Source organism: Elephas maximus, chromosome 12 (genome assembly GCF_024166365.1).
Source record: "Elephas maximus indicus isolate mEleMax1 chromosome 12, mEleMax1 primary haplotype, whole genome shotgun sequence".
Classification (NCBI taxonomy): Eukaryota; Metazoa; Chordata; class Mammalia; order Proboscidea; family Elephantidae; genus Elephas; species Elephas maximus.
This window is the reverse complement of record NC_064830.1, coordinates 109,620,472-109,636,977: the sequence shown is the minus strand read 5'-3', so window position 1 is coordinate 109,636,977 and position 16,506 is coordinate 109,620,472. Positions and strand designations below refer to the sequence as shown.

At 58.1% G+C, this 16,506-nt stretch overlaps 1 protein-coding gene across 6 annotated transcripts in view; it reads left to right on the top strand.

Annotated features, from left to right (window-relative positions):
• Window positions 1-15,666, top strand: part of ELN (elastin) — a 30,609-nt gene extending 14,943 nt beyond the window's left edge. For 2 of the 6 annotated variants that reach the window (XM_049904789.1, XM_049904785.1), the window contains 22 exons: window positions 639-680; window positions 1,081-1,140; window positions 1,403-1,450; window positions 2,733-2,822; window positions 2,905-2,961; window positions 3,402-3,608; window positions 4,632-4,685; window positions 5,151-5,249; window positions 5,478-5,519; window positions 5,851-5,937; window positions 6,888-6,941; window positions 8,128-8,253; window positions 8,355-8,414; window positions 8,996-9,046; window positions 9,693-9,731; window positions 11,222-11,284; window positions 11,366-11,425; window positions 11,718-11,798; window positions 12,660-12,698; window positions 12,849-12,902; window positions 13,273-13,317; window positions 15,539-15,666. In XM_049904789.1, coding sequence (XP_049760746.1) covers window positions 639-680; window positions 1,081-1,140; window positions 1,403-1,450; window positions 2,733-2,822; window positions 2,905-2,961; window positions 3,402-3,608; window positions 4,632-4,685; window positions 5,151-5,249; window positions 5,478-5,519; window positions 5,851-5,937; window positions 6,888-6,941; window positions 8,128-8,253; window positions 8,355-8,414; window positions 8,996-9,046; window positions 9,693-9,731; window positions 11,222-11,284; window positions 11,366-11,425; window positions 11,718-11,798; window positions 12,660-12,698; window positions 12,849-12,902; window positions 13,273-13,317; window positions 15,539-15,582 — 1,502 coding nt within the window. In that variant the 3' untranslated portion in view covers window positions 15,583-15,666. The remainder of the gene's footprint in view (window positions 1-638; window positions 681-1,080; window positions 1,141-1,402; window positions 1,451-2,732; window positions 2,823-2,904; window positions 2,962-3,401; window positions 3,609-4,631; window positions 4,686-5,150; window positions 5,250-5,477; window positions 5,520-5,850; window positions 5,938-6,887; window positions 6,942-8,127; window positions 8,254-8,354; window positions 8,415-8,995; window positions 9,047-9,692; window positions 9,732-11,221; window positions 11,285-11,365; window positions 11,426-11,717; window positions 11,799-12,659; window positions 12,699-12,848; window positions 12,903-13,272; window positions 13,318-15,538) is intronic. The other 4 variants (XM_049904788.1, XM_049904787.1, XM_049904786.1 and 1 more) reach the window with 4 other exon arrangements.
• The last annotated feature ends 840 nt before the right edge of the window (window positions 15,667-16,506 follow it).

Here is a 16,506-nt window from a genome sequence, read left to right as displayed (position 1 = left end):
CTGAGTGTTCAGCTGGAGGGGGGCCTGTTTGGCCACCGGTGTCTCTGGTAGAGCAGCCAGAAGCCAGGTAGGGAGGCCCCTTCTGGACACCACCAAAGGAATATGAGGGGAAGTCAGTTCAGCAGGTGCTAGTCTCAGATACACTGCACGGACATGCCTATACATACATGTACATGTATGCACACGCACATGAGTCCACATAAACACACACCTCCACAGCCCCTGATGGGAAACTACTTGTGTGACAGAGAGCAGCACCATTCACTGGAAGGCCCCTCTGCTGTCAACCACCGGCACCCCCCACAGTCAGCTCGGACAATGAGATGTTTGCTGGGGTGGGGAGTAAGGAAGACAAGCAGACTCTAGGCTACTCCTGGGCCTGGATTTGTAGAGGATGAGTGTCCCATCAGACCCTGGGGCAGGGATGTCTCTGCTTTCCTGAGAGCCTCGGGATCCTGAGGGGACCCACATCAGGTCTTAGGGCAACTGTCACCCTACTTGGCAGGTGGGAGTGGGGGGAGAGGATGGCTGGGGTCTCGGTGCCTGTGGGGGTGGGTGTGTCCACATAGGTAGGTGGGGTCCAGCGAGGTGTGGGCCTGTTGTGGGGCAGCCACTGAGCTGCCCTGCCCTCTTCCCAGGTGGCTACGGACTGCCCTATAGCACCGGAAAACTGCCTTATGGTAAGCAAGTCCCTTCTGGGCGTTGTGGACCACCAGGGGCTTCCAGCTCCAGGGTCCTGGCAGGGAGACCAGCAAGCTGGAGGGGGGCAGATCTTGGAATGGGAATCCCCTAAGGAAAGAAATGGAATCTGGACTCAGACTGGTCTTCAATCCTGGCTGGCCTTATCACAAGGCCTTGGAGGAATCATTTTTCTTCCCTGAGCCTCAGGGTCTTCATCTGTAAAATGGGAATAACAAACATCTGGCTGTAAAATGCCACACACATGTTTGTATTTGTTTGTACTTTGGCTGGAGGGGACAGGGTGGAGACTTGGGCAACCTGGCCCCTAAAGGACAAGGCAGGGGAGGGCAGCAGATCTGAGATCTTCCCAGATGACTGCCGAGCCTTTCTGTTTTGTAGGCTATGGGCCTGGAGGAGTGGCTGGTGCAGCAGGCAAGGCTGGGTACCCGACAGGGACAGGTAAGGAAAGCCTCACCCCACTGCCAGCCAAGGAGGTGCTTATCATCCAGGCTTCAGGCCCTGAGGCTGGTCAGGATCTCTCCAGAAAGCAGGCCAGCTTACCCTACATCGGCCGGGGGCAGTTCTGTGAGCCTCTGCTTGCGATGAAGCCTCCACCTACACCCACATGTGAACGCGTGGGTTCTTTGGGGGCTGGGAACAGGTGAGCTCTAGAGCTGCTGGAGCCCAGTTTTCAGAGTCTCCCCACTCCCCTCTCTTCCAGGGGTTGGCCCCCAGGCTGCAGCTGCAGCAGCTAAAGCAGCCAAATTCGGTGAGTACCTCTGGAGTCCCCACCCACCAGCCCTCAGCCCCCATTCTCTCACATCACTATCACCACTGAAGGCCTGTCTCACAGACAACTAACCCAGGCCACCCCACCCCCATTTATTATCCAGGGCCAATTTTTTTCAGCTCCATCCATCCACCCATCCATCCATCCATCCACCCATCCATCCATCCATCCACCCACCCATCCATCCATCCACCCACCCATCCATCCATCCATGCATCCACTCATCTACCCATTCAACCATCCATCCATCCATTCATCTACCCATAGCAACAACCAGGGACAGAACTTGTCCAAAAGGTGTAAGCCATGTTGCAGGAGTCAAGAAGAGGGAGGCATCATTTCTACCTGTGGAAAATTCTAGGAAGGCTGCCTAGAGAAAATGACATTTGATTCAGGGCTTAAGATATAGGTAGTTTGTCATGTGGTTAACTAGGAAGGAGGAAGGAGTGCATACCTTTCCTTAATATGTTCCATAATTTTAGGTGGAACATATACGAGAATTTAAAATTTTAATAGTTATCTATCAATTTAAGGTGACCTATAAAATTTTTAACTAGCTCCTCAAACCCGTGATCCCTGGGATAGCGTTGCCAAAAATATGGCAATGCAGGGGGCAGGGCGGCGTCTAGACCACTGCCCTGGGTGATCTCTCAGTTTGGGGTCTGGCTGTTGAGGCTGAGTCCCCTCCTTCATCCCCAGACCCCAAGGAGCAGATCTATGGCCATGGTAGGACAGAAGGCATCTCCCGACTTGCCCAATGGGGCAAGAATGTAGCGGAAGCACCCAGCAAGAGGCCCTCCCTACAGGCGCCCCAAGTCTCCTTGGCCGGCGGACTGGTGGAGATGGCTGGAATGTGGGAGGGGGCGAGCGGGCACTAGGGGCTGCCAGAGCCGGGCGGCCAGGCCGCTTGGATTACAAACTTGGCTGCGTCTTGGGAACACAGGGAGAGGAAGCCTTCGACATTCCTACAGGGGCCCCTCTGGCTGGGGAGCAGCCGCTTGTGGTTTCTCAGTATGTGGCAGTGATTAGAATGGGATTTGTCTGAAAACATACAAGTCCCTTAATAAGCGTGTTGAAATGGACACTTCGGGGGTGAGTCAAGGAACAGTGGGGAGGGGGCCTTCCCAGGCAGGCCCAGCTGGAGACGCCTGGACCTTGTTATTGGATGAGATTGCTCTGGTCAAGTCACCTTCCAAATGGCCTTCCTGCCTGGCCTCAGGAGGGACCCTGAGGAGCCACACCTGCTCTGTCCCCACCCCAGCAGGTGCTGCAGGAGCCGGAGTTCTCCCTGGCGTTGGTATTGGAGGGGCTGGTGTTCCCGGCGCCGTTCCTGGGATTGGAGGCATTGCAGGTAGTGTCTGTTCCCTCAGGGGGCGGAGACTCCCTTGAGAGGGCTGCAGAGACAGTCCTTACCCTCTGTGCTGTTTCTCTAGGGGCTGGGATTCCCGCTGCTGCTGCTGCCAAGGCTGCCGCCAAGGCAGCCAAGTATGGTGCGTATCCCCGGGGCCCGTCCTGTGAGACGGCAGGGCTTTGCCCTCATCCCTCTGTAGCAGCTTTGCTTCAGCCTCCCCACAGAGTGAATCAGTCAACCACAGGCCCTTATGTGGGTCTGCCCCCCTATTCACACCATCCCACTCATCTCTCTGTGGAGCACCTGGTTCCTCCCACCCACTCCCTAGGGCAGACCCACTGCCTGGGTGCCCACCTAGCCCAAGTTGTGACTTTGCTTTAGAGATAGCTTTTGTTCTTCCCAATCTAAGCCCTCAGTGCTCTTTAGGGACTCTCTAGGTCCCTCCCCACCTCCATTGGGCCCTGGGGAAAGCCTGCACTCAGGACCTGTCACTCCTGCAGCACCCCAGAACCCCTGCCCTTGGAGGGCGTCAAGGTCCCCACAGGGCCAGGCAGGAGAACAATCCTTTTTCTTCCACAGGAGCTGCTGGAGTTGGAGTCCCAGGTGTTGGAGTCCCAGGTGTTGGAGTCCCAGGTGTTGGAGTCCCAGGTGTTGGAGTCCCAGGTGTTGGAGTCCCAGGTGTTGGAGTTCCAGGTGTTGGAGTCCCAGGTGTTGGGGTCCCAGGTGTTGGAGTCCCAGGTGTTGGGGTCCCAGGTGTTGGGGGTCCAGGCATCCTAGGTGTACCAGGTGAGTTGGGTTTTCTGTGTGTGTAAAAGAGAACTATTGAAACTGTCGCCAAAGCCTTTGGATTCTGACACTTTACTAATCTGTCTTCTCCTTTCCATACCCTTGGTCATGCCACATCCTCTATCCCTTGGGCTATAACAACCTCCTAACTGGCTACTGCCAGTATCATCTTCTCCAATTCACTTTCTGCCTGTCACTATGCTCCCAGGTGCAAGAACCATGTCTTTTTCATCTCTATGCTTCCAGCTCTTGTATGAGTGGGTGCTCAATAAATGGTGAATAGATTGGTGGGAAGGTAGATGGATGGGTAGATGGATGGGCAGACGGACAACTGGGTGGGTAGGTGAGTGGCCATGTGATGAATGAGTAGGCCCGTAGATGAATGGAAAGATACAAGGATGGTTAGATACATGGATGGATAGACAGACGGGTAAAAAGGTGGCTGGATAGATGAATGGACATGCAGAAAGGAAAATGGATAGGCAGATAGGGGACTAGATAAGTGGTTAAAGATGGATGGATGGATGGATGGATGGATGGATGGATGGATGGATGGATGGATGGATGGATGGATGGATGGATGGATGGATGATTGGATAGGAAGATGGGTGGATATGCACTGGTCAGATGAGCAGATGAATAGATGGAGGATAGGCAAATCCACAAAAGATGTTTGGAGAATGGCTGGATGAATAGATAGGCACATGGGTGATTAAGTGGGTGGACAGGTGGGTGAAAGGATAACAGAGAGGTAAGTGGTTGGTGGGTGAATTGAGATCCAGGGATAGCCAGACAAATGGACAGACAGATGGCTGGGTCAGTGGGTGGATAAATGAGTAGATGGGTGGACAGAAAGACGATAGATGGATAGAAATATGAGTGGGTAAATGAATGGATGGACACTCTATGTTGACTCAATAGAAAGAATGCGGATGGGAAGACAGACGAGTGGTCGAAGGTATGTGTATTGGGCATCTCTTCTCCTTCTCTCCTGAGCACTTATGTCCCCCTTGATCTCTCCAGGAGCCTTGTTACCAGCCGATGCAGCTAAGGCAGCCGCCAAAGCAGCCAAGTACGGTGAGTGCTGTGCTGAGGCTCTGCCCGCCCTGTCCTGGCCTTCACTTGTCAGAATTAAAGGACCCTCAGAAATCTTCTACTGCCCTGTTGTACACCCCAGAAAAAGGGAGTGACTTGCCCAGGGTCACATGGCAGGACACTGCCAGAGCTGGGGCTTGGACCTGGTGGGCCCAGAATGTCTCCCCAGTTGTCTGCCATTGCTGGCCATGGAGCTTGGTGATGAGCAACCAGGCTGGCAGTGCCCTGGCCCCCCTGCTCTGGCCAGAGTCCTCTCAGGTCTGGTGGGGAAATGGGACCCCTGCCTGCAGTCATTCCACATCCAACAGAGAAGAGAGGGGCCTGGGGGTATCAGTAAGGCTTGTGGAGGAGGCTTATGGGGGCCCAGAATCCCATGGGCCAGACCTGCTCACTCTCCCCACCCTTCCCACGGAGGTCCTTTTCCACCTGGTTCCCTTCCCTCTGCAGGGGCCGGAGTTGGAGGCATTCCCACCTTTGGGGTTGGTCCTGGAGGCTTCCCGGGCTATGGTGTGGCACCTGGAGTAGGAGCTATCCCTGGAGCTGTCTGTGAGTCCCGCCTGGGGAGAGCTGCTACGAAGCAGTGGGGCTTCCCTCCTGTGCAGCTACACAAGCGTACAGGGGAGTGCAGACGGCTTTACCGTGTTGAAGGCTAGGGGCCCAGAGAAGCTGGGGGAGATGCAGGAGGGCCTTCAGTGTCTTTTCGGGCAGGAGAGCTTGTCAGCACAGCCTGGCCCAAGGTTTCTGAGGGTCTCCTTTTTTCTCGATTCCTCATAGCTGCAGCCCAGGCAGCAGCTGCCGCAAAAGCCGCCAAGTTTGGTGAGTGTCCCAGCCTTGCCTGTCCCCGAGCCCAGAGTGGCACCCTCCCCTCCTCTCCTCCCCATGGAACCCACGCTCCAGGCTGGGAGCAATCCCCGCAGAAAGGCTCAGCAAGTACCCGGCCAGGCCTCCAGGGGCAAATGGCCCTGGCTTCCTCAGCCACACTTAACTTTCCCACCAGTTGCCCACTGCTAGGATTATTAGTGCCCGTGCTTCCAACCCTACTCCAAACCAGAGAGTCCAAGGTGCCTATGCAGCCATTCTGTCCCTCCCCGGCCCACCAGGAGCTGGGCACTGGCGGGGACAGGCTAGGATGTTCTTCACTCCCCAGGTGCCGGAGCAGCAGGGGCCCTGGGAGGCCTGGTGCCCGGGGCTGGAGTTGCCATCCCAGGAGTGCCAGGTGCTGGAGTAGTGCCAGGTGAGCGGGGTCCTGGTCCAGAGACAGGCTGAGGCTGCTTCATGGAAGGGTCCCTGGAGTTGACCAAGGTCAATTGCAACATTTTATAGATGGGAAGACTGAGCGCAGAGGCAGGGAGGAAGGAAAGCAATTTCCTCTGCAGTGGTTCAGAGGAGAGCCCTCTATGGGGTTCTAGTTAATGAGTGAACTTGGGCAAGTCCCACCCCCATGGCTACCCCCACCCCGGGAAACAGGCATGCTGGCTGAGCATCAGAGCTGTGCTCCGCCAGGGCGGGGGTCTCAGCCACTGCGGGGAGCTTCCCGTCTCCTCATCAGGTGGGGGACCTCTGTCCCCCTCGGTTCCCCCATGCCCTTTCCCCTCCACCAGTCAGAGGCCAAAGGGAAGATGTTAGATCACAAGGGGAGGAACCTACAACCTTGCTTGGTGGTTTCTTCCCATCAGATCTCTTTCTTTTTTCTGGGAAGAATTCCCCAAGCCGTGGGCCACTTCCTCCAGTTGTCTTGGATGCAGGCACTCTATATTAGGGTATTTTTTTAATTACCAGTCCGTATACAGAAAGCTGAACAAATCTTTCAGACCGGGGTTCAGGAGAGGGTCTTCACTCCTCCAGCAATAGCATCTTTAGGCTCCCACACACCATACTAGAGCTAGAATCTCAGACCCTCAGAGCCTCATCTCAGTTCAGGCACTGGTTCCCAAGGAAGGGAAGGGTAGCCCAGGTCAAGTGTTTGGGGGGCCCACAGAGCCAGGCCCTGAACCCAGGCATTCTGCCTCAAGCGAGCTCTGTCCACCTCCTTCAGTGTCTCCAGCATAAGGACAGAACGCGTGGGGAGGGGCTGCTGGGAGAGGGGATGTTTCCCTAGAGCTGGCTTTCGGCCACGGCGGGGAAGCCTAGTGGAGTGGGGTGCTGGAGACCACTCCCAAGCCCCTCTCTTTATCCCTCCTGGAGCAGGGGCGCCGGCAGCCGCAGCCGCCAAAGCAGCCGCCAAAGCTGCCCCGTTTGGTAAGTGCCCCCCATTCTGTCCCACCCCCGGGCCCTAGAGGGCTGCTCTTGTGTCCTTTGTCCTGGGGGCTGGCAGCCTAGCCCCCTTGCTTTCCCATTCTGGCCATGGGCCTTGTTCACAGCTTTGGGGCCACCCGATCACCTTTGGGGGTGTGGGTGCAGTTTCAGATTCGGAAGGCAAGAACAGGCCCACTGGGCCCTGCCCTCCACCTTCCTGCAGCCCCAGCACGTCCCCGTCCCCCCACCCCTGGGCCTCCTGCTGCGCCTCTCAGGGCTCCAGTCCTCCAAAAGCTATTGCAGTACTTCTTGCTCTGGACGAAGTTTCCCATCTGTTGTTCCTCCTGAGGGCCACCCGGCAGCTCCAGACACCCACGGTTTCCTGAATCTTATGAATCACAGCATCCTCACCTGTACCAAACCCCACTGCCGTCGAGTCGGTTCCAACTCATAGTGACCCTACAGAACAGAGTAGAACTGCCCCATAGAGTTTCCAAGGAGCATCTGGTGGATTCGAACTGCCGACCTCTTGGTTAGCAGCCGTAGCGCTTAACTACTATGCCACCAGGGTTTCCCCTCACCTGTACAGCCAACTGTATTTTCAGCCCTGGGCCAGGAAGGCTGCACATCCTAGCTTTAGGGGCCTGGAGCAAGGTTCGGGTAGGAATCTCTAGGGCCCTAAGGCCATAGAACTTCAACTCAGGTCTGCTGATGACCAAACCCATATACGAGAAACAACTTCTTTTGCTAAAGCCACGGTTTGCTGAGGTAACCCTTGCAACAAGCTTATGAAGCTGGTATTATTATTCCCATTTTACAGATGTAGAAATTGAGGTTCCAAGAGCTTACTTGCCTACAGTCACACAGCTAAAGAGGGCTGAGCTGAGATTTGAACCCAGGCCTGACTCTCTTCAAAGCTCCTTGTACTACATAAGTCTGCTGCCATCACCTCCAGAAGTCTCAGAGTGCTCCTTGTCCCTCAAAATGTTAAGAACTCCTGAACCTAAACATACCTCACATGAGGGATAAGGAAACTGAGAAGCAACATATCCAAGGTCACTCAGCAAGTCTGTGCCAGGGCTGGGCCAAGGACCCAAGGTCCTGACTCCCAGGCCAGTGCTCATTCCACAGGCTTCTGGCCTCTTTGGTCTGGACTTGGTTCAGAACTGGCTCTTCTCCCTCTCTGTAGGCTTAGTCCCTGGCGTTGGCTTGGGTCCTGGCGTAGGTCCCGGCGTCGTTCCAGGCGTGGTTCCCGGCGTCGTTCCAGGTGTGGTTCCCGGCGTCGTTCCAGGCGTGGTTCCTGGCGTCGTTCCAGGTGTGGGTCCTGTCGTTGGTGATCAACATGAGTAAGCGGGCCTGAGGGGTCCCTGAATCCTCCGTGGACACCATCCCTGAACCTCCTCTCTCTCCCTCCAGGAATAGGGGCCCCGGCTGCAGCCAAAACTCCTGCTGAGGCAGCCGCCAAAGCCCAATTCCGTGAGTGCCCACCGGCTTTCTCTCCTGGCCCCACCGAGCCAAGGCTGGCCCCAAGCTGCCCAGGCTGGAGCTGGCCTGGGACACGCAGCCTCGAACCAACCCCGCAGCCATGCCAGATCCCACAGGCAGCACGCAGAGGGGTTGGGAGCATAGACTTAGCCTGAGGGAGACCTGGGTTCAGTCCTGGGTCCCACACTAGCTGAGCAACCCCTGACCCTGTTCTTGTGTGTAAAGTCAGCACGCAGACTGCACCTACTGCGTAAGGCTTATAAAAAAAAAAAAAAAAAAAAAAATTCACTCCTTCAAGAGAGATAATTAGAAGATTAGGTTGGAAGGGAGAATCAGGTCCCGGTGTGCAGCCCTGAATGCCAGCCCCGGAGGGGGCTGAGCTTGGTGGTTAGCGGGAGCTCTAGGAAGATTGCTCCGGTGCCTGCAAAGTAGATGGGCCAAGAGGGCAAGTCTGCAGACAGCGGGAAAACCAGAGAGCAGGCCTCTGCACCATCTGGGCCCCTCCCCTGGCGTCTGACTCAGCTCTCCAGGTAGGACACCCCCTGCACCACTCACTGCTCATCTCTCTGCAGGGGCTGCGGCTGGACTTGGCGCTGGTGTGCCCGGGTTCGGAGTTGGTGCAGGTGAGGGGCGGTGAGGGCCTGGGAGACACCTCCTTCTCTTGGCATGTCCCCAGCATCCCACTCCCACCCAACTCAGATCACCACTCAGGGGTGCCAAGTGACTAGTCCGTTCCCCATGAAGTCCTCCAAGCAGTGGGAGTCCCCCCAAACAGTGGGAGATTGCTTCAGGCGAGGGGCCCAGGCTGCCAGATTGCAGAGTTTCCGTCTCCCCAGTGGAGGTAGCAGGGCTTCAGGCTGAGAAAAAGCCTAACTACCCAGAGCAGGGGACTGGAGATCCCTGGGTTCTGTGGGCACAGGCTGGGCCAGCCTAGTTCCCCTTTAGCAGTGCTCTGTGGGCAAGGGGGCCACTAGGAGTCCCACTTCTTCACCTAGTGGTTACTGAGCCCAACTCCATGCCCAGAGGGCCTGGAAGGGGAGGACAGGAAGGGAGAAATGGAAGGGCAGGTACAGTTCAGGGGTAAGCACCCCAGACTAGACTGGCAGGGGTGTAGTTAGATACTAGAGCTCTGTACCTGGCAGAGTGAGCTGCTGCCTGGGGATCCACAGCTTCTGGGCTGTAAGAGAAAGTCAGGGAGGGCTCTCTGGAGGTGGCAGAACCCCCAGGCACAGAGCTCAGCTGCTGATCACCCCCCACCCTTCTACCCAGTACCTGGAGCCCTGGCGGCAGGCAAAGCAGCCAAGTATGGTAAGTGCGTCCTGTCTCCCCACCCGACCCTCACGGCACCCTTGCTGCCCCATCACCCCTGTCAGCACCTGGACACCCACCCCCTCCCACCCCGGGCAGGGCCCAGTGCCCAGAGTCTGCAGCCCAGCCTGGGACGGTCAGGCTAGAAAGGGGCAGTTTCTACGACACATTAATGAGGGCTGAGCAGACCTGGCCCCGCCCACTAAATGCCTGTCCTGCCTCCAGCCACTTCCTCACCGGGTCTCCAAAGTTCCTCTGGCCCTGATGGTCTCAGTGGACCTAGAGGTCCAGGGAGGGGCCACACCTGCTGTTGGCATGAGGAGGCCAGCAACCCTTGCCTCTTCGCCAGTCCCTTGGCCAAACAGCAGAGTCGGTTGTCCTGTCAGGGCCCCGGGCCCCTTCCCTGTCCACATGGCTGCACCCGCTACAAGCGAGTGAGCAAGTGAGCACCGAGGACATGGCAGACCTGCCTGTCTCCCCGCTTGGCACACTGGAAGCCACGAAGTCCAGAGTCCGTCCCCTCTGGCAGCCCAGCTTGGCCAGAACCACACTGTCTGTGGCCCTGGCATTCCCAGCCTCCTCGGAGCCGGGCTGGGGTCTCCGCCAGGGAACTACCAACCTGACTCGACCCATCCACTTGGGGCCAGATTCCCCCTTGGCAAATCCAAGCCCCCACTCCCCCACAGCCTCCTCTGTTGCCGGCTGAGTCTGGCAGATGGGCCAGGAAATCAAGTGGTTTCCTACAGCAGGTGGGTGGAAGCGCAGGCTCAGGAACCAGGTTGCCTGGCTCCCAGCACAGCCCTGCACACATAACCTTGAGCACATCGCTTAACCTCTACTGTGCCTCAATTTTGTCATCTGCAAAAGGGGTATTTGTAACAGTACCTACCTTTCTGGTTGCAACGGCCAGTGAGTGTAAAGCACTCAGAGCTGTGGCTGGCCGGGTGCATGGTCCATGGAGTGTCAGCTGTAAATACCATGATTTCCAGCAGCTGCACACAGCGTCCAGACTTACAGAGTAAGCACACAGATGGTGTGTCCTTTTCCTCTCCAAACACCTGTAGGAAGGTGAGCAGAGTAAGCCCTATCGTTCCCTCTGGGGAGATGGGGAAAGTGGGGTTCAGAGAGGCTTCAACCATAACGAGTGGAGAAACCAGGCTTCGAACCCAGGGCAGTCAGTACCTGACATCCTTGGAAGCACCACCATCCACTGGTGTTCCACCTGTCCCTCTGGGCACTAGGCTTAGGCAAAGGAGGGGGCTGCGGTCCTGCGTCATAAGTAGAAGACCAGACCCCATGGACGTGTCCTCACCCAACTGGTAGGGCAGAGCTGGCACTCAGACCCAGGTGTCTGGACGTAAACTCTATATTCACTGCTCCTTCCACTAGTCACGTGGCCTCTGCTGCTTGTCTGCTTGCCTGGTTCCCCTGGGGCAGGGACACCTGGCCCTCCAGAAATAGGGGCTGATGTTTCCATCCTATCTCCACAGGAGCAGGGGCCCTTGGAGGGATTGGGGATCTTGGCGGAGTGGGTATCCCAGGTGGAGTGGCAGGTGAGGTGAAACCCCAGGATGGGCTGGGTGGAGAGACTGGCTTCTGGAGAGTCCCTCCCTGAGCCCCCTCTGTGTCCCCAGCAGCTGGTCCTGCTGCCGCAGCTGCTGCTGCCAAAGCTGCCGCCAAAGCTGCCCAGTTTGGTGAGCGCTGGCCTGGTGTGGGGCTGTCGCTAGGCCCCCAAGGGTGGGGTGGGCTGCTGACCACATACCTGGAGCACGTGTTCCCTGACCTGCCCCCGGAGGGCCTGTGCTCTCACCCTGGGGACCCGTCCCCCAGTGCCCATCCCACCTCCTTGCCCCACTGCTACCCCCAAGTCCTCTGGGAGCCCAGGCATGACCTGGGTCCTATGACAAGTCCTCACCCCTCCACAGAGCCACTTTTCTGGCCCCATTGTGTGGACCGGTGTGGTCTGATGCAAAACTCTCTTCGCAGGTCTCGGGGTACCCGGTGGGCTCGGAGTAGGAGGATTGGGAGCCGGACTGGGGGTCGTCCCAGGAGTTGGGGGCTTTGGAGGTGAGGGGCTGCTCTGGAATCAGTGAGTGTGTTGTGTGTGTGTGAGAGAGAGAGACTTTCTCCCCCCGGCCCTTCCCCCGGCCCCTTGCTGCTCCTTTGCTCAGGCCATGCTCTCTGCTCTCCACCTAGCGTGCCCGCCCACCTACCCGCCACGCTTCACCTGTCCTCCAGGTGGGTGGGCCGGGCCTTCTTCCTGGGCTCCTGCAGCACTTAAGGGCTTGAGCGGGTCCTGAGCCAACTTTCGGTTGGAGCCCCCAATCCTCTCCCTCTCCTCTCTCTTTGAAGCCTCCCAACTACTTAAAAAAAAAAGTTGCCTGTCAAGTCAATTCCGACTCATGGTGACCCCATGTGTGTCAGAGTAGAACCGAGCTCCGTAGGGTTTTCAATTACTGATTTTGGGCAGTAGAATTCTAGGCCTTTCTCCCGAGGCCCCTCTGGGTGGAGTTGAGCCACCCACCTTTCTTCCAGTTAGAGGAGAGCGATCAACTGTTTGCACCACCCAAGTCCTCCAAGTGGGAGTTAGTCAGGATAATGATGGCTATGCCCATTTTCCAGAGAAGGGAATCAAACCTCACAGGGAAATGACTCATTACCATCATAGTGGCCTTGTGTGGACATTCACTCTCTCTTGGGTGCTCACTGTGCCTCCCTCCCACCCCCACCTGCAAGCCTTTTCCTGTGCTCTCCCTGAGCACGGACACGCAATACCAGCTCAGTAAAGACTTGTGGATGGGGGATAGGAGCAGGAGGGCCGGGGGTGGGGGGGTGGGGAGGATGAGACAGTGGGCAGATGGTCAGGAGGGAGAGTACAACCCTTGGATGGGGGTACTCCTGAGTCCTCATTGCTCCCCGTCTCCCCAGGTGTGGCCCCAGCTGTAGCTGCTAAAGCAGCCAAATATGGTGAGTTGCTCCCTGCTGCTCTTCCAGCCCTCCCCACCCTGGGTCAGGCCTCAGTCCTGCTCATGGTGCCTCGTCCAGGATGTCCCTGACCCCAGAGCACAGGGAGGATGCTCAGGACCCTGTCCTGACCCTCATTTGCCCTCTTCTCAGGTGCAGCTGGCCTTGGGGGTGTCCTAGGAGCCGCCGGGCCTTTCCCAGTTGGAGGTAGGAGCCATCTCAGCTCTGCCCAGGTCTGGCGGAGCCTGGACAGCTAGGAGCGGGGCCCCTGGAGCCTGCTTCTAGCAGAAAGATATGAGAGAGAGGGTGGGCACTCCAGGACAGGGAACATCCAGGGCCAAGGTGAAGGGATGGGCCTCGGGTTGGGCAAGCACCGTGGGCCTCCAACACTAGGCTGAGGTGCCTCGCCAGGACACTAGACAGGGACAGGGCTTGTTGAGAGAGCCACTCAAGACTGCAGGTGGGGCGGGGGAGGTGGTCCCAGGCAGAAGGGCTGGAGGAGGCCAGTGCAGATGCAGGTGAGAGGAAACAAGCAGGGATGGAGCCATCGCCTGCCAACCCCAACTCTTTTCTGCAGGAGTTGCAGCAAGACCTGGCTTTGGACTGTCTCCCATTTTCCCAGGTATGCCCGGGCTCTGATCCCGGCCCCTATCCTGAAGCTCTGGCCAGGCCCTTGCTCCTCCCCTGATTTCTTTCCTACCCAGGGAAAGTGAGCCAGTCCCCAGGGGTGGACCCAATTGCCTCAGATCACACAGGGTCTGAGCGAACACAAGGCCCCCACCCCCCTTAAAAGGACAAGGAACACAGCTTCTCCAGAACACCTGTGATGCCTCTCAGGGTGGCAGATAGAGTTCCCGCCATGCTCAGAGGGGCACGCTGAGGTTCAGAGAGTGCCAGGGGCCTGCCTAAGGTCACACAGGGAGCCCGGGCGGAGCCAGGGCTCCTGAAACCCCAAACTAGAACTTGGCCCTCTTGAGCCCCTCATCCCACCCCAGTCTCGGGACTCAGTCATGCTCACAGTGCCTGTGAGGGCTGTCCCTGAGGGCTGGGGGCTCCACAGACTTGGGCGTATCCGCAGCCCCCCTCCTCGCCTTGGAGGTGGTGGAGCAGGGGGCCTGGGAGTTGGCGGTGAGTCTGCCGGAGGAGCCCCTTTCAAGCAGTGCCAGGGCCCTGAGCTCCTTCGGTGGGGTAAGGGTATAATCCTAGCAGCTGGAGACAACCCCCAAGGGAATCAGAGCCCTGGGAGGTGGGACAGAGATTCAAGGACCTCGATTTCTGGGGCTCCCAGTGTAGCATTTGGCTAGACACCAGGGACCTGGGTCAGCCCTGGGGCTTAGGGGCTAACTGTGTAAGGGGAGAGCGGTGTCCATTCAAGCAGGGTGGCCACGGAGGCTAAAGCCTAAGGCATGTGAGAAGGGCTGCTTGTGAGGCTGAGGCTCGCGAGGTTGTCTCGGGTCTGACCATGATGTGGGAGCAGAGGCTGGGGTACTGATGAGCTGCTCAGACCTCCACAGGCTGGATGCAATAGGCAAGGATCATGGAAGAAAATCCCCCTGGCCGGGGTGTGGGGCTGGGCAGGAGGGGGCTTGTGGGCAGGCTGGTGCCAGGAAGGCCCTTAGATCTCCTGGGATAGGACCAAGCTGGGTCCATGGTGGGGTACTGGGGGAGGCAGGAAACCTTGGCCCTCCTTAATTCCCTGCACTTCCCACCACAGGAAAACCCCCCAAACCCTATGGAGGGGCCCTGGGAGCCCTGGGCTACCAAGGCGAGTAGAGCCTCAGCCCTGGAAGAGGTCAGGGAGGGAGGGCAGGACAGGAATAGGGCAGCAGTGGAAACGTCTGCCAGCCAGGACAGGGAGGGGCCGAGGCATGTTTGGACTGGCCCCAACAAGGCAGGTCTTCAACCTCCAACACAGTTACTCAGAGCTGGGCGTGGCTCACCCCAGAAGAGGCCTGACAGCAGCCCCCTCAAGTCAAATATCCTGCTGCCCACACTCCCCTGCCCCCCGCCAAGAGGGACCATGGAAAGAGAAGGGATGAGGAGAAGGGAAGAACCCCTAGGGCAGGGAAAGAGAGAGGATGGATGAGCCACGGGACCTCATAATTACAGAAATCAAGGGGGTGGGCAGGGGGCCACAGGTGCCCCACTTGGCCCTGAGCCACCCCCTTGCTCAAAGGTGCCATCAGGGTGTGTGTGGGTGGCTTCTGATCACCACCTCCAAGTCCCTTCCAACCATGGCCAGAGGAGTAGCTCTCGGGACTCCTCTCCACCTGTTCCGCCTCCCACTGCACAGATGAGGCAGCCGAGGCCAGAGGAAGGGGCGGAGGCAAGGCTAGATTCACCCTTTCCAGGGGACCCACTTCCAATTGCAGGTGGTTCTGGCCCTATGGCAGTGCTTTCAAAAGCACCTGGGCGGACTAGAGGAGGAGGATGGTTTCTGCTCTTACCTGTCCCTACCCTGCTCATCTGCTCACTGCCACCAGGTGGCAGTAACAAGCTATGTCGGAGTCCGGAGGGCCTGGTTCTTCTAACTGATCCCATGACCTCAGACCTGTTCTTTGCCCCTCCTCTATGCCTCGGTTTCCTCACTATCCTGGACCACATAGGTCCTGCCCTGCACCCACCCCACCCCACCCCACCCACTGCAAGTGTCCAGCGGGAGTTTAGGAGATGCAACCGGTCAGAGTTTGGCCTGGGGTCATGGCCTGGCTCCTCGTGGCTTCTCAGAGCCTCTGCTCCCCCTTTGATGATGTGTGTGAGAACAGCTTGGAGTTGTCTGGGTGGGCAGGGGCCTGAGCACAACCAAGAGGCCCCACTGACTGCCGTGTGCACCCCCTCCCCAGGTGGGGCCTGCCTGGGAAAATCCTGTGGCCGGAAAAGAAAGTGAGCTTCCCAGGACCCCTGACTCACGACCTCATCAACGTTGGTGCTACTGCTTGGTGGAGAATGTAAACCCTTTGTGACCCTTCCCCACGCCCCCCCAACCCCTGTCCTGGGAGGGACGAGGCAGGCTGGGCAGCTTGGAAATCCACAGGGCAAGGAGCCAGGAGAGCAAGGGGCCCCCAGGAGGTCTCCTGCTTCAGAGGCAAGGGGTGGGTGGGCTTGGCCCCCTGCTCCACCCCCTTCCCACCCAGGAGCTCCCCCTCCACCCTCGCCATCTCCAGGGAACTTGGTGCTACACGCTGGTGCTCTCATCTTCCTGGGGGGAGGGAGGAGGGAAGGGCAGCCCCTGGGGAGCCCCTCCCCAGGGCTCCTCTGAAGATGGTGCGGACACTTCCCGGGCAGTCCCACGTCCCCCTGCCCACCAGGACCCACCCCTGGCTGTGGTCCAGTTGGTACCCAAGCACCTTAAGCCTCAAGCTGGATTCGGTCACACCATCCCTTTCCCCTTTGGCCCCTTCTCTCCCAGCAATTGCTGTTCCCCACATCTGGGGTGCCTTCCTGTTTGGAGACCCCCATTGGGAATAGCCCCCTTGCCCTTGTGGAATCCGTCTGCCCACGTGTCCATCCTTGTCCCCAGTTTACCGCCTGGCACCACTAGCTGGCTGGGCGCCCCACCATCAACCTGGTTACCCAGTCTTGGCCCTGCCTCTGCCCCCACCACACACCCCACCCAAAGGAGCTGTTCAAGGCGAGGGTGTGAGGCTGTGCCGCTGGGATGGCCGGAATCTCTCCCTGACCTTGGTCTCCCCACACGCAGTACTGTATCCCCCGAGCCCCTGAGCCACTGTATTTCTGAGCATCCCTCCCACCCCGCCCATCTCTTTGTGTCTCGCTGTGATAGATCAATAAATATTTTATTTTTTGTCCT